Source organism: Mercenaria mercenaria, chromosome 4 (assembly GCF_021730395.1).
Source record: "Mercenaria mercenaria strain notata chromosome 4, MADL_Memer_1, whole genome shotgun sequence".
Classification (NCBI taxonomy): Eukaryota; Metazoa; Mollusca; class Bivalvia; order Venerida; family Veneridae; genus Mercenaria; species Mercenaria mercenaria.
Window position 1 is genome coordinate 76,970,640 of NC_069364.1, and position 16,706 is coordinate 76,987,345.

At 37.1% G+C, this 16,706-nt stretch overlaps 1 protein-coding gene across 1 annotated transcript in view; it reads right to left on the reverse strand.

Annotated features, from left to right (window-relative positions):
* LOC123552205 (acetyl-CoA acetyltransferase, mitochondrial-like) overlaps positions 1-16,706 on the reverse strand; it is a 41,882-nt gene that overhangs the window by 15,247 nt on the left and 9,929 nt on the right. The window contains exons 2-9 of the mRNA XM_045341685.2: positions 15,231-15,284; positions 14,630-14,747; positions 13,736-13,831; positions 12,199-12,299; positions 11,397-11,489; positions 10,870-10,920; positions 9,583-9,736; positions 9,049-9,138 (exon numbers count right to left, since the gene is read on the reverse strand). Coding sequence (XP_045197620.1) covers positions 9,049-9,138; positions 9,583-9,736; positions 10,870-10,920; positions 11,397-11,489; positions 12,199-12,299; positions 13,736-13,831; positions 14,630-14,747; positions 15,231-15,284 — 757 coding nt within the window. The remainder of the gene's footprint in view (positions 1-9,048; positions 9,139-9,582; positions 9,737-10,869; positions 10,921-11,396; positions 11,490-12,198; positions 12,300-13,735; positions 13,832-14,629; positions 14,748-15,230; positions 15,285-16,706) is intronic.

Here is a 16,706-nt window from a genome sequence, read left to right on the forward strand (position 1 = left end):
TGTTAATCTGTCACTGTCTTCAAACATTTCACAAACAAGAGGGCTATGATGGCCCTATATCGCTCACCTGAGTACCATTGCTTTAACCAAAAACAAGAAGAAAAAATTCTTACAAGGTACAGATATGTCAAAATACACCTAAAAATTGGAGGTACCATCCATGTTATACCATAGAAAAGTGGTCTCAGTTTTTCCCTATGGCCAATAATAAAAAAGTTACTAAATAAGCTATTTATAGTAACATAAAAAGGAAGTAATAAAAAAAAATATTGTAAGTGAACAAAAGAAGGATCTGCCAAATAAAAACAAGAGCACTGCAATGCAACGCAAATGCAGAGCAATATTCACAAAAAAAAACAGTCATATGACCTTTGACCCCTAAGTGTGACCTTGACATTGAATTTAGCCATCCGAAACATGCGCTCTGCACATCCTTTCATTGAGTGAACATTTGTGTCAGGTTTCTCTGAAATCCATCAAGGGGTTCAAGAGTTACAGAGTAGAAGGGAAATTGCTAACCAACACACAGACAGACAGACGGACACCGAGGCGATAACATAATATGTCCCTGCAGGCGTATAAAAAAGAATCGAGATCTTATGGTGATACAAGTTGTGTGCAAGTTTGGTTAAAATCAAATCATAAATGAAGCTGCTATTGTGCAGACAAGGTCAAAATAGCCAATTTTGGCCCTTTCAGGGGCCATAACTCTGGAACCCATTATGGGATCTGGCCGGTTCAAGAAATGAACCAAGATCTTATGGTGACACAAGTTTTGTGCAAGTTTGGTTAAAATCAAATCATAAATGAAGCTGCTATTGTGCAGACAAGGTCAAAATAGCTGATTTTGACCCCTTCAGGGGCCGTAACTCTGGAACCCATAATGGAATCCTGCCAGTTCCAGAAAGGAACCAAGATCTTATGGTGATACAAGTTGTGTGCAAGTTTGGTAAAATCAAATCATAAATAAAGCTGCTATTGTGCAGACAAGGTCAAAATAGCTAATTTTGGGCCTTTCAGGGGCCATAACTCTGGAACCCATAATGGAATTTGACCAGTTCCAGAAAGGAACCAAGATCTTATAGTGATACAAGTTGTGCGCAAGTTTGGTAAAAATCAAATCATAAATAAAGCTGCTATTGTGCAGACAAGCTCAAAATAGCTAATTTTGGCCCTTTCAGGGGCCATAACTCTGGAACCCATAATGGGATCTGGCCAGTTCAAGAAAGGAACTGAGATCTTATGGTGATACAAGTTGTGTGCAAGTTTGGTAAAAAAAAAATCATACATGAAACCCCTATCGTGCAGACAAGAAATTGTTGACGGACGGACGCACGGACTGACGACAGACGAAGGGTGACCACAAAAGCTCACCTTGTCACTATGTGACAGATGAGCTAAAAATACAGTGACAAATTTTGTTTACTTTACTGCTTTATGTTGTTTGGATAAAGCATGTTAAATATAAGAGGTCACAAAATTATTGTAAATGATAAAATAATACATCTCCATAGCAGAACTGGAACATGCCACTTTCAGTTTGAAAATATATCGTTGGAATGTGCTACTTTCCATTTGAAATCTGGCTATTGTATATAGCTGGTGTACAGTTTCTCATGTATATTTTTCAGTGTACTAAGTATGTTATCAAAGTTCAATTCAGTGAAAAGGAAGATGACAAATTTTAAGACTAAAACCTATTTTGGTTTTAGGAATCCACCTTTTAACACTAAAAACCAATAAATAAACTAACATTTTCAGCTTACGAAACATGACTACATTGTATCTAATTTTGGTTCAATTTAAGGTTAGTATATCATTCTATCCTCCTTCCTTAGTACAGAGGCAGCTAGCAGTTAAATAAATCTTTTGCATCCTCTTTCTTTTAAAAACAATCTTAATCCTAAGGTTGCTAGTATATAACTTGGTTCTGAGACCTGTCAATATTAGAGGGTATACTCAGAAACAGCCTAGCAGAGGCTGGAGTTTTGTCACAAATCTTCAAACTTAATTTTGTAACCATAATGATAGACCCTGGTATCAAATGAAGAGCATAGGTCTGGTTTAAACTTAAAACTGCCAACACCTTGTCAGCTACAAAACCGCTCAATTCAATATGACTCAAAACTGTTATTGTTTCTTAAAAAGTACAGAAATTATAGTTTTTGTGTTTATGAAGTGAGCCACGCCATGAGAAAACCAACATAGTGGCTTTGCGACCAGCATGGATCCGGACCAGCCTGCGCATTCGCGCAGTCTGGTCAGGACCCATGCTGTTCGCTTTCAAAGCCTATTGGAACTAAAGAAACTGATAGCGAACAGCATGGATCCTGACCAGACTGCGTGGATGTGCAGGCTGGTCTGGATCCATGCTGGTCGCAAAGCCACTATGTTGGTTTTCTCATGGCGCGGCTCAAGTATTAAATCCCATGAACATGATTTAGGTCATAAGGGAACTTTTCAATTTAAAGGTAGACAGGCATAGACTGGCTCCTGAGTAGACAACAACCTAAATGGTAACAAATGGTGTTTTCAGAGGAAGTATTTGCAAAACCATTCTAAATTCTTTCAAATGTTCATATTAATACCGATTATTTTCTGAATAGAAATAACTCGCGTTTATTTAGGCAAGAATTAATTTTGTTTTTTGTCATGATGACAACAATAATAGACGCTTATGTCATTCTTAAGAAAATTAGCCTTAGATCAAGGGAAGTAACAAAGTATAATTGATGTCTATTTGGAATCTTTCGGTTTTAACCGCACATTTTTTGTCGGTGACGTCACAACACTATTCGGAGTCATTCGGGCAGTTCACATGTTTCGATCAGCTGGTGTAATAGACACGAAATTATAATTAGTTTATCTTATTTCATCCGATAAAGTTACAATGCCTGGCCGTGGGAGAGGCGTTCGTAGGAAAGCAAGGAACCCTACAACTGCCAAGAGGCAATGTATTGATCTGCCAGAAGCGCCGGAATCTGAAGAAAATACAGGTAACGTTGTTGCTGAAAATGTCAATGTGGCTTCCCGAAGCCAACAGTCTGCCATTGATTTTGACGAAATAATTTGGGCGTCAAATTTATTAAATGAAAGTGAAGGGTGTCAGCATGCCCAGTCACGCAGAATCCTGCGTTTTTCACGCAGAAAACACAATGTGCACGCAAATTTTTCGATGGCCGTGCGTGCAGGAACGCATGTTTGTTGTGGCCGGCAAATAAACGAATTCGGCTCAAAAATTGGTGGTCGCTAACCTAAAACCCGGGAAACTCTTGCTTTTGAACAGAAAACCAATAAGCTTCCAGCGGCAAACATCTGCGCGATCTAGATTACTCCAAATACATCACTAACAAAAATGGCAGACGAGCATGAAAAACTTCATTCTGGGTGGAAATATTAAATTGACCTCAGTGCCATATGAAAGGCCGGGTTTTCACTACAAAATAGGCATCATACAGCATTAGTTCCTGCAGGCGTACTGTTGATAATGTGCAGAACAGAATGGTCATCGAGTACTACTGTAAGCAAATGCCTAAGCCAGAGAAAAAGCTGCTGAAGCATTTAGGCCTTAGACATTCGTAATAGTTAAATACTGTTCTTTATGCGTTAGCAGCATATAGTAAACAGGCTAGGCCTATATAAATACAGTATGACTGAGTTTACTGAATAAATACTGTAAACATTATCTAATATCTGTTGCTTTTAGTTTTCATACCAGTACATATGTTCATGTTTTGGGAAAATTCAGTGTACCCAGATTTTTTAAGCCTGTACCCACTTTTTCCAAAAGTAGTGGGTACAGGTACCCACTTTTTAAAAATCCTGTGGGCATGCTGGGGTGTGGTGTAGCTGATAAGCAGCAGCAGGTTAATGTTCATAATTTGCCTAGCGCACGATGTAGTGAAGATGATATATCGGCCCACGTGCCGTGTTGGTTGAAGCAACAAATTTGCAAGGGTGATTATATCAATATTGCATTGCTGTTAAAGGGTAATGTTGAGCTGCATGAAATTTGTACTGGTGCCTCACTGCATTTGGCTGAAGGGGGCAAACTTGAGTCTAGGCCAAAGTCAAACAAAGAAGTTATTCCCTCTATAGATAAATGGACTGATGCATTTTTGATTTTTATGTCCATCTACTTAACAGCCCATGCTGATGAAACTGCTGGTCTATTACATTATATGTTCAATATTAGGGAAGCAGCTGCTAAATATGGCGGTCTGGCTTGGCAAAGTTATGATGAACAGTTTAGGATGCGTCAAGCTACGACCAAGTCAAATTGGTCTCACATAAATCAAGATTTATGGTGGCGTTGTACTTTAGAGAGGCAACACATGGCAAGTAATAATGTGTCTGGACAATTGCTTTGCAATTATTTCAATGCAGGTTCATGTTTCCGTAGGTCCTGCCGGTATAGTCACTTGTGTAGAACATGCGGGAGTAGTCACCATGGTGCTTCTTATTGCCGTGTTTATAAAAATAGTCAGACTGCTTCCTTTGCAAATACACAAACACTAGGTTCGAACCAAGGATCTTTTCGCAACCAATATTGGCCGTACAATAGATCAAACAGGGGATCCTTTAGAAGAGGATCCTTCAGAGGACAATCCAATAAGTAATCTTGAATTACAGAAAATAGCTAAGTCCCCAATCGACATTTCAGTTTTACGTTAGGAACTCTTAAACTATCAATCTGAAGATGCAGTTATACTTCTAAATGGCTTTACTCGTGGTTTTAACATACATTATGAAGGTCCACGTGCAGCAAGAGAATAAAAAAATTTAAGTTCGGTATATGATAATATGTCTGTTGTTCAAAATAAAATTGAAAAAGAAATTACAGCTGGTAGAGTTGCGGGCCCTTTCACTGACAGACCGCTTTTAAATTTACAAGTTTCTCCTATAGGTCTGGTGCCTAAGAAAACGCCTGGTGAGTTTAGGCTTATACATCATCTGTCCTATCCTAAATTTGAATCTATTAATGATTTTATTGACCCAGGCTTATGCTCTGTTCAGCTTTGACGAGGCGGTTTTTCTGGTACAGGACTTGGGTCCAAGTTGTAAATTGTTTAAGTTAGATATAAAAAATGCATTTAGATTGTTGCCAATAAATATTGAAGATATTGAATTGCTTGGCTTCAAGTATGATGGCAAATACTATGTTGACAAATGCTTGCCATTCGGCTGCTCTATCAGCTGTAGTCTTTTTGAAAAATTTTCAACATTTTTAGAGTTCTGCGTTAAAAAGAAAATGAAGTCTGGAAAACTTATTCATTATTTAGATGATTTTTTGGGAGGTGATAAATCATATGCATCATGCAAATATTTCTTGACTGTGCTAATTTGCTGTGTGTTCCATTAGCACAAGAAAAAACAGAAGGTCCTTGTGAGGTCATTATATTTCTGGGTTTAGAAATTGATACAGTGCAGATGGTGGTGCGTATTCCTCAAAGTAAAGTGGAAGAAGTCATTAAGAAAATAGAAGATCTAACTGGGGAACAGAAAACTACACTGAGAGAAATGCAATCTTTGATTGGCTCTTTAAATTTTTGTTGTAGGGCTATAGCAGTTGGCAGACCTTTTTGTAGAAGGCTTATTAATTCTATTTGCGGCTTAACAATGCCGCATCATCATCTGCGCATTAGTAAGGGTGTAAGATTAGATCTTGCTATGTGGTTAAAATTTTTCAAAGCTTTCAATGGAATTTCTGTTTTTCATGACAGGTATTCGTTGTCAAATGTTGATATGAATTTGTATACCGATAGCGCTGGTGGTCCCAACCTGGGATTTGGTATTTATTTTCAGGGACAATGGTCATATGCACCTTGGCCTGCTGACTGGCATAGTGCTGGCATAACTAAAGACATAACGGCACTGGAGTTGTTCCCAATATTGGTGTCTTTGCACATTTGGGGTAGTCAGTTTCAAAACAAAAAGATTAAGTTCAACTGCGATAACATGGCTGTAGTTCATATTATCAATACAATGACATCGAAGTCAGATAATGTTATGTGTATTTTAAGGTTACTGACTCCGGCATGTTTGGATAACAATACTTTGATTAGAGCTCAACATGTTGAAGGTTCGAAAAATCTCATTTGTGATGCATTATCTCGCTTACAGCTCAACAGGTTCAGGGACTTAGCTCCAGAAGCAGAACTCGAACCATGTCCGGTCCCAACCCATCTGTGGAATGTCTTCAATCCAGAGCAAAGCAACTGTTGAATGCCAGTTTATCAGCTAACACCTTTGGTACATATAGAACAGCATTAGTCACATTTCAAGACTTTTGTAGTATATACAAATTAAAGTTACAATGGCCAATAACTCAGAATCAAGTAATATTGTTCATTTCATTCTGTTTTGAAAAAGGGCTCTCTCCAAATACAATATCAACTTATGTAGCAGGTATAACTTATTATAATAAGTTAAATGAAGGGTCAGATTTTGGCGAGGTATTTATCATTAGGAAACTGTTGGAAGGTTGTCGTAGGTCTAAGAAAAGAAGGGACCTTAGAGCCCCTGTCACTTTAAAATTTTTAACCGAAATCTGTTCCTTGTTACCAATAATTTGTTATGATGTTTTCGAGTCCAAGTTGTTCAAGGCTATGTTTGTACTAGCATATTTTGGTCTGTTCAGGGTGAGTGAATTAGTTGTGACAAATCAGTTGGAGCTTAATAGACCTGTGCAGTATCAAGATGTTACATTCCAAAGTGATAACACACAACTAACTATAGTGCTGAGAATGTCAAAAACAAATCATTCTAATTTGCCAACAACAATTAGGATTAAATGTGAAAATAACGCTAAGTTGTGTCCTGTATGTGCACTAAATGATTATATTGTGGTAGGACCGAAAATTATGGGTCCGTTATTCATACATGCCAATATGAAACCAGTTACCAGATGTCAATTTTCTGGTGTATTATCTAAGTGTTTGTGTACTTCGAGTTTTGCCAGTGAAAAAATTCGATCACATAGTTTTCGAATTGGTAGAGCAACTCAGTTAGCAACAATGGGTATCCCTACAGATGCAATTATGAAGTTAGGTCCTTGGCACTCTGGAGCCTATAGGCGTTACATACGTTTATGATCGAAATAGGTGTGAGGCAAATGCTTTTATGTTTCGTAAATCTTCTTCTGCAGATATCTGGTTGTGCAGTGATTCAATTGTACATTGGGCCGGTGTCCAGGCCGTGAAGACAGGCAAACCAGATCTGAAACTTGATAAAAAGGTGGGCTGGTATGGTATAAGGGGAATGTCCTGGTCTTCGTTCATTCACAGCCTTCAGCTAAAGATAGCTTTTCAAAAGCCCCCTAGTATTTTTATGATTCATTAGGGTGGCAATGATGTGAGCAAGTTTTCTCTGTGTCGTATTTTCAATTTAATATCCAAAGGTTTGAATTATGTGGCATCAACTTTTCCGGAGTGTGTTATCATTTGGTGTGACATCTTGCCAAGGTTAAATTGGGGTACTGGTCAAATTTATAAAAAAGCAGATGGCAAAAGACGGCGTATTAACAGGTTTGGTCGCCAAAAAGTTCTTGCTTTGCCCAAGGGCGACGTGTTGTCCATAGACATTGACACTGATACCCCCGGATTTTATCGTTTAGATGGGGTGCATTTATCACTGTTGGGGCTTGAATATCTATTAGACGCTTTAAAAGACAAACTAGTTTCGCGGCTTTGAATTTTGGGGGATAAATTTATTTTGTGAATGTGAAGTTGTAATAAATTTATTGTGGCGGAAAATTCTGGCAGCCGGGGATCATTCTTGTAAGGTATAAGGAAAAACAGTATTAAATGCATTATTTCTGGTTTGATGTATAATTGAGCAATTATTTTACTGGGTTGTTGGTCCGCTTCGGCGGAATGTTCAATGATCTGGTGAACTTGCTCGATTACATTTCAAAATTTAGTTATTTCTGTGAGCACTGGGTTTTGCCCACAAGTTGTTGCTATACTTGGTTTCTCCTAGGTGTCTCTTTGGCATTATAATTTTTACATGGATAGGACATTACAGTGCTAAATATAGCTATTGCCATTAAAATTTTTGCTATTGTGCACCGGCTAATTGCTATTGCCTGATTAATTGCTGGGTGCTTGTCACTGCCGAATAATTCTATAGTGTTGCCACGAAATTGGTTTTTGTCGACCGAAATGTTGCTAAATTATTGTCCAAGTATTATGCAAGACAGATACATTGTGTTTTGCTATTGTCTGTGCCATATTGTATGGCCGAAATATTGCTAAATTATTGTCCGGATATTATGCGCGACACATACATTGTGTTTTGCTATTGTCTGTGCCATATTGTATGGCCGAAATATTGCTAAATTATTGTCCGGATATTATGCATGACAGATACATTGTGTTTTGCTATTGTCTGTGCCATATTGTATGGCAAAAATATTGCTAAATTGTTGTCCGAGTACTTTACGCGTATTGTGCGCGGAAGAATGATTAAGTAAGTTATTAAACGGTGGCATGTGTATTGTACACACCTGAATTTTTGCTATTATTAAAGTATTATCCTTCATTGTGAAGGTTTAATTTTGCACGGCAGAAATATTATTATAGTCTTGCTAATTTATTGTACTGATTTAGTGCATGGCAAAAACATAGCTAATTTTAAGTTTACTTGAGGGTGTAGGCAATTTTTGGTCCTCGGTTGTTAGAATTTTCATTACATTTTCTTGGCCTGGGTCACAGCGTGTGACAAAATTCAGGCTAAAACAATTATTGTCATAAAGATGCGGCCATAAACTATCCAAACTTGTGTTAGGGATTATATTAATGTCTTGTTATTGATAAAGTATTATGCAATATGTTTTTGTGAATCAGTTTCAAATAATTAAAACAGGTTTTTCAAAGAATTCTGGTTTATTGTGTATAATTCAAGTCCTTAAATAAAGAATTACTGTATTTACAAATGCATGAACAGAAGAAAATATATACATTACTTTCAAGAATTTACTTAACTTCCATTTAATTTAACATGTAATTATTGCCTTCCCAATTAAAACATATAAAACTTAGTTATTACCATCTTTTTGGAAAACAGCCTTGAGTGAAGGCACTTTGTCAAAATTGACCTTTTTGTATTCCTCATCTTCTGATACAGTGATTGGGTCTCCTGAAAATAGTTATGTTGTCATTATGTATATTCCGGCAGACTGGCTCCTGAGTAGAAAACAACCTAAATGTCATAATGTTGTATTCCATGGAATTAGCATGGAGACAATGTATTGTCTGATGGAATTTTTATTGGTGCAAATGTATAATCTTAATTTCATTCAATTTGCACTGGCGATAACATTCTGTCATAAAAACAAAGGATTTTGCACAGAAGAGCACATATTGTTACAATTTCATGGAACTTGCACAGAAGATAAGAACATTGTCCTCCAGAAACACTGATTATTTTTACACATTGAAATATTTAAAATGACATAAAATGCAACAAACCATGGAGTGACAGCAAAAAACGTCAATATGCAAATTCAAAATATAATCCAACAAATGTCTTGATATTGTTACAGTATCATCTAAAGACATATGAAGATATAAAATTCTGTACCCTTTTTCTGAGGGATCTGTACTGGAACTATCTCATTTTTGAAGATTCCCGCCTCAGCTGATTCCCTCGTAAGTTTGTAACTCCTTATAGCATATGAATCTTGTGCTTCACGACCAATGTTGAATTTTTTGGCTGTAGTCTCACCACATATACCCTACGTCAACATATACTGATATATTTATTATTTCTAACCTAGGTAGTTGGTTGTCAGTTTATACCAAAAGCTAAGAAAAACCAATTGTATATACATGTATGTCAATATTTTGTCAGAAACCATCTGAACAAGTGTGAGAGGGTTATATGTCATATAGAATAATGCACTCTGGCTAGTCCCTTGTGAAATTATTTTGCAGGCATGTAAACTCTTAATCATGCTTTACTGTATTAATAAGAGCTGTCCGTAAGACAGCCAATGCTTGACTATTTGAATTGTTGTCCCAGAAGCAGGAATATTACCCTAAATGTTAAATCAATCTAGTATCTGCATTAGTTTTGGAAAAAGTAACTTACATGAAAAACTTTAACCAGTTTTTATGTTCCAATGGAGACATAATTTTGCAAAATACATGTCAGAGTTATGGGACATGATGCTATGACCTAGTTTTATAACCCTGAAGACACATGTGAAGTTTTAAATCAATATCTGCATTAGTTTTGGAGATAGTAACTTGCACACAAAACTTTAACCAGGATTTTCTAAGTTCAAACTGGGGCATAATTTGCCCAGACTACATGTCACACTTTTGGGACTTGACCCAGTGAGATTGGTAATTGATCTAGAAAAAGAACAAGAAGCTGCGTTCAATAAACGCTTGATGCCCCTGGTGGCATCCTTGTCCATACAAAGCAACCTAAGTCCAAAACGGGTCAAGTTCAAGGTCAAACTGAGGTCAGGTGATGTCTGAAGATGAGGAATGGTCACAGGTTACATCTGCTTAGTATCAAGTCATTCTAGTAAGGGGTATTGATGCTAGATGAAACGGTCCCATTTGGTTAACCTCGTACGGACGGACGAACAAACGGACGGACAGACAGGACAATCCCTATATGCCTCCCGCATCAGTATATGCTGGGGGCATAAAAGAAGTTTCAATGCTATATGAATATATGCCTTAAAATGATAGCTGTATGTACTTGCATGCAAAACTTTAACCAAGATGAGATGCCGATGCCGACGCCAGGGTGAGTAGAATAGCTCGGATTATTCTTTGAATGGTCGAGCTAAAAATGGTTCCGCTTTATATTATTTCTTAAATATGGTTGCAACACAAGCATACATGTACATACCATGTGAAATTTTCCATATGCATCTGTAAGCCCATCAAACACCACTGCATCCTACAAATAAACAGTAAATTTCAAGAAAACAGTTGCTATCACCTTACAGGCTTTGTTATATACTGTGTAATCCTTTAAGCTGTTTCATTTCAAAATTTCGTAGTTTCCACCTTTTTATGGGGACATGAAAATCTGAATTTTCAGTTTGAATTAGAAAAAGCTATTGGTAAATATGCATGTTTTGAAACCCAACTATAAGCTTTAGTGAAGAAGGACTGACAAACTTATTTTACAGACAGACAGAGACAGAGAGAGACAGACAGACAGAGAGATAGATATAGAGAGAGACAGACAGGCAGAGACAGAGAGATAGAGAGAAACAGAGAGATAAAATCAGTATATCTTCAAATATATGGGGAGATATAATGATACGATCAATGTAAAAATGTCCTTAACTGTATTTGTTCATTTGGATTTGCTTTGACAGATCCACACAACCATGGAAACATCAGACGTTATCTCTCATGAATACTTACAAGAAGCTCCACCTTTCCGTATGGTGTCTGCCCTCTCTTCATGTAGTATGGTGCATTAGACATACTCTCCATACCCCCGGCCACCATCACTTCCTGGAAATGATACAAATATACAATAACCAACTTATATACAAATTAAGAGTAATAGACAGAATTATCACCACAAAAAAATTCTGTTAAAGCAATGTATCAGTTTTTTAAAAAATAAATATTTTTTTGAAAATACACTGAAATTAACAAAACCAGGTGTGACCTTGACCTTAGAGATATGATCTAAACCAATGTGTCAAGGCACACAGTTTCATAACAGATATTAGTTACATGTAGCAAGAGGGCAAGCAAGAAAATGCTTGGGCAAAGTAAAAACAACACCAAAACAGTACAATTCTAACACCAATACTTCAGCTTGTCTGTAAAGAAGCCTTGAAGCCCATTGCAGGCACTTTGCCAGAAAAGTCAGTAAGATTGTCTGATGAGGTGTTGTAACCCCTTGTTATATAATGAAGTATTACACTTATATTATATAGCAAACTTCTTTTGATATCTTTAACATAGATAAGTATATGTCCATAAGCCTTTGGCCCAAACCAGCTATATACAGAATAAGACTGTCATTATATTCTTTATCCCCTAGCCATCCCACAACCCTCCCCTCCCCCTTGGCTTAAATACAATACATGTATACTGACTAACTTGACGTAACACACATTAAGACCTTCAAGACATTAACACCACTGTTACACCAGTGTAAGGAAATTCCAAAGAAGTTCCACTCTATATCATAAGTAATGTTTTAACATACCTGACTTCCACACATAATGCTCTGAGCTGCCATCATGACAGATTTCATACCAGATGCACACACCTTGTTGATGGCTGTAGTTGGTGTTGTTATTGGTAACCCTGAGTTAAATAAACATAAACATTTCAAATCTTCCAAAACCTGATTGCAATTTTAAAACACTCTATTTTAATAACTAAGTTTACCGTAAGTTTACTTCAACAGATCTTCATGACAGTCTTAAACATTTATAGCAGAAAATATGAAGAACAAGAGCTGTCCATAAGACAGCTAATGCTTGACTATTCGAATTGTTGTCCCAGAAGCAAGAATATTACCCTCAAAATACTGTTAAAATATCAGTTTCAATCCAGTATCTGCATTAATTTTGGAGATAGTAACTTGCATGCAAAACTTTAAACAGGATTTTCTAAGTCCAAAAGGGGGCATACATGTAATTTGCCCAAAATACATGTCAGAGTTATGGGACTTGACCAAGTGAGGTTAGAAATTGACCTAGAAAAAAGAAAAAGTAGTAGTATTATTATTATACCAGATTTATATAGCACCCTTTTCATGATAAACTCGTTCAAAGGCGCTTTACATATAGCAAACGCAACCACACAGGGTGCGAAATTCATCCTCTTCCAGTACAGACACAGAGCAATCTGACCAGAGGGACAGAGTGAGATAAAGCCCCAGAACAGATAGAGAGAAATCCTTTTTAGATACAGACTTGTCCGGCTAACTTAGCCTAGCTCTTTGCGAATAGACAGTCTGGTTCTTTAACGTGCCCGGTGTCTTTCCTAGGAAGCCGTCTTTCCTAGGAAGAACCAGTACAGGCCTGTAAGTTAGGTGGGAGACACTGAAGAGCATCTCAGAAATTTCCAGTGCCTGGACCGCGATATGAACCCCGGACCTCTTTATTGACAGTCAAGCGCGTTACCACTAGACCACCAGCCCACCTTAAAAAGTAAGTTTCAAAGCATATAATATGCCTTTAAATGATAGCCGTATGTACTTGCATGCAAAACTTTAACTAAGGTGTGACGCCAACGCCAACACCAACACCAACACCAGAGCAGATGCCTGGGAGAGTAGAATAGCTTGGTGGACTATTACTAGTAATAGCATTACATAAGAATTCCTTATTCTTTCATATTGCAGTGCCATAATGTGCTTTCATTTTTTGTTGGGTTTTAAGTCACAGTAATAGATGGTGGGGGAAGACCCCAGGTGCCCCAGGAAAACTATGTATTGTACAGGATTTTACAAAGCAACTCTCTGCATAAAATGAAAAGGATTTTTAACCTCGTTAGCACTACCAAGATATTTTCAGTCGTAGTTGCCACTTCTTGTAAGATTTTCTCTAACTTCTAAAGTCCATAATGTGATCTTTCTTTTCATTTTTAAACTTTATGTCATGCAGCTTACTGGAACACTAACATTTCAAAACAGAATTTTTTTTTTCGTAGTTATACTGCCTTTTTGATGTTTCTTGTTTTTCCTAAGTTATATTTCTACAGAGACTTAATCAGAGTGCTAACTTTAACATTACCTGCCCCGAGTGTTGCCTGTCTACATGGGGCCTGTCCTTCCATACCCTGTAACACATTACCCATATAGACCTCCTGTACAGCATCCTTTGGAATTCCTGTTAACACAAAACAGCAAGCATAGCAAAACATAGTGCTCAATACAGTGTACAAAAAACTTTTACTACTCACAGAAATAAAATAAATAAAATTTCTACAATCAATGTGAATTGACCTTGTACATAACTCGAAATATATTAGCAACATGACCATTGCAAAGCAACGAAACTCTGCCACCAGAAGGGGCAATTGTCACATTTACTGCCATGGTAACAACAGTTTTATATTGAAACTAAACTGAATAACCTGCATATTCTTCAAATAACCTAGCATTTATAAGTTGTGTTTCATGAAAAAGGATCTAGATTTTGTGAATGAGAGACGGATGGACAGGCAGTTGAACAGCTGGATAAATTGACAAAATAAAACGCTATGTATATTCTACATACTGCTTTCTAGCTATGTCCCAATTTACATTTGTTGCCATAGCAACAAAATAAAAGAATGTGTATATTCTGTATATTGCCATCTATCTGCATTATAACAATAAATTTTCATAAAAAAGCTCTTGTACTTGTTAAGTTATCACTGAATCCACATAGATGTCATATTTTTGGACTATCTGTTGCCATATCAACAAATTGAAAAAGATATGCATACAAAATGTAATCTCCAGACTGACAGAGGTGGGGAGGTGTGCAAATCTTAAGTCCCCTCTGGCGAAACATCAGTAGCGGACTAATAAACTGTTATTTTAAAACTCTGCTGTATGTCAAACAGTAGAAACTATAATACTGATACTTTTCTTTGCATAAATTAACTCTTATATAAGGGAAAAGATCATGGTAAATATGTACCGGCTTTTTCAATGGCACCCTGTATGGCGATGGAGCCAAGTTTTGTAGCAGGAAGTGGAGCAAGACTTCCCAGGAAAGATCCTACTGGAGTACGCACTGCACTTGCTATGACCACATCCTGAAATAATATGATAAACAAAACGTAATACAACTACATGAGTCTAGTGTATGACAATGCTAGAAAATTATATCTGACAAATGTTCAATATTATCTCAGTAAAACAGTGATTATGGTACCTTTAATTAAGCTTGGAACTTGTAAAGTTCTGCTAAAGCTTTCCAAGTTTCTGAACTTATTCAGTATTTTATTTAAAGAAGTAAATGGGCAGTAACCCCTTTAAATAACTATTCATGAATTTAAAGGAAATCCAAATAAAGCTATTTCTTGGAGGCTATAACAGTTATCCTAACTTGACAGGGGTTTCACTAAGGGCATGGGGGCAGGGATTCCCCCTGCTATAGTGGTCTTAAGCCCATGCAACCTTTTCTGTAGCAAGTATATTTCTAAATGGATGGAACCCTTTACTTTGCAATTTCCACCTTCAACTTCAATATTTAATGGAAACTTTGCTGTTAATGTCACTGATTTCAAAATACTTACATTTAGACCTGAAAGTTGTGTCAGTCCTCTAAAGATCTGTTTTGAATGAGTTCCCTGAAAATAATAAGCAAATGTTTTACTTTCAGGCAGATTATTATTATCATTTTGTACTAGGCATACCCATAGATTCTTTTACATACATAACCAGCATCATGTAAACCCATTTTAATGTCAAGAAGCCCTAGCTATTCAGGGCTTTTTTACCTTCTAAATTAGAAGCCATTTGTCAGATTTTTTTTTTTTCAAATCATAGTTTCCCCTGAAATTGACTTTATAAGTTTATACAAGAGCTGCCGGAGGTCAGCAACGCTCGACTATTCAACAGCCTTGTCAATTGAATGAATATTAAAGTCCAAAAAGGGGCATAATTTTGTAATATTACAACACAGGGTTATGGAACCTGTACAATGCATATCAGCTCATGACAATGGACAAGTATGTGAAGTTTCAATCCATTCCCATCAGTGGGTACCGAGATACCAGCTTACATACAAAAAACTTAATCAAAAACTGCTAAGTCGAAAACGGGGCATAATTTTGTAAAAATGCAAAATAAAGTTAAGGAACCTGTGCAATGCATATCAGATCATCACAGTGAACAAGTGTTTGAAGTTTCGGGTACTGAGATACCAGCTTACATACAAAAACTTAACCAAAAACTGCTAAGTTGAAAAAAGGGCATAATTTTGTAAAAATGCAAAGTAGAGTTATGGAACCTGTGCAATACATGTCAGATTATCACAGTGAACAAGTGTGTGAAGTTTCAGTCCATTCCCGTAAGTGGGTACTGAGATACATATAAAAACTTAACCAAAAATTTCTAAGTCGAAAACAGGCCATAATTTTGTAAAACAAGGAGCTGCGTTAAATAAACGCTTGATGCCCCCGGTGGCATCCTTGTCGATACAAAGCAACCTAAGTCCAAAACGAGGTCAAGTTCAAGGTCAAGGTCAAACTGAGGTCAGGTGATGTCTGAAGATGAGGAATGGTCACAGGTTACATCTGCATTAGTATCAAGTCATTCTAGTAAGGGGTATTGATGCTAGACGAAACGGTCCCATTTGGTTAACCTCGTACGGACGGACGGATGAATGGACGAACGAACGAACGGACGGACAGGACAATCACTATATGCCTCCCGCATCAGTAGATGCCGGGGGCATAAAAACAAAATAGAGTTATGGAACCTGTGCAATGTAAGTCAGTTTATCACAGTGAATAAGTGTGTGAAGTTTCAATCCATTCCCGGAAGTTGTTACTGAGATACCAGCTTACATACAAAAACTTAACCAAATCGGGACGCTGATGCCGACGCATGGGTGAGTCCAATAGCTCTACCTATTCTTTGAATAGTTATACCTATTCTTTGAATAGTCGAGCTAATAAAGGATTTTATTCCTCTATGCCCAAGTATGGAGCTTTTTTTCACAAATGGCAGTCCTGGGCCCCTTTCCCCTCTTAATAAAGAAATGCATG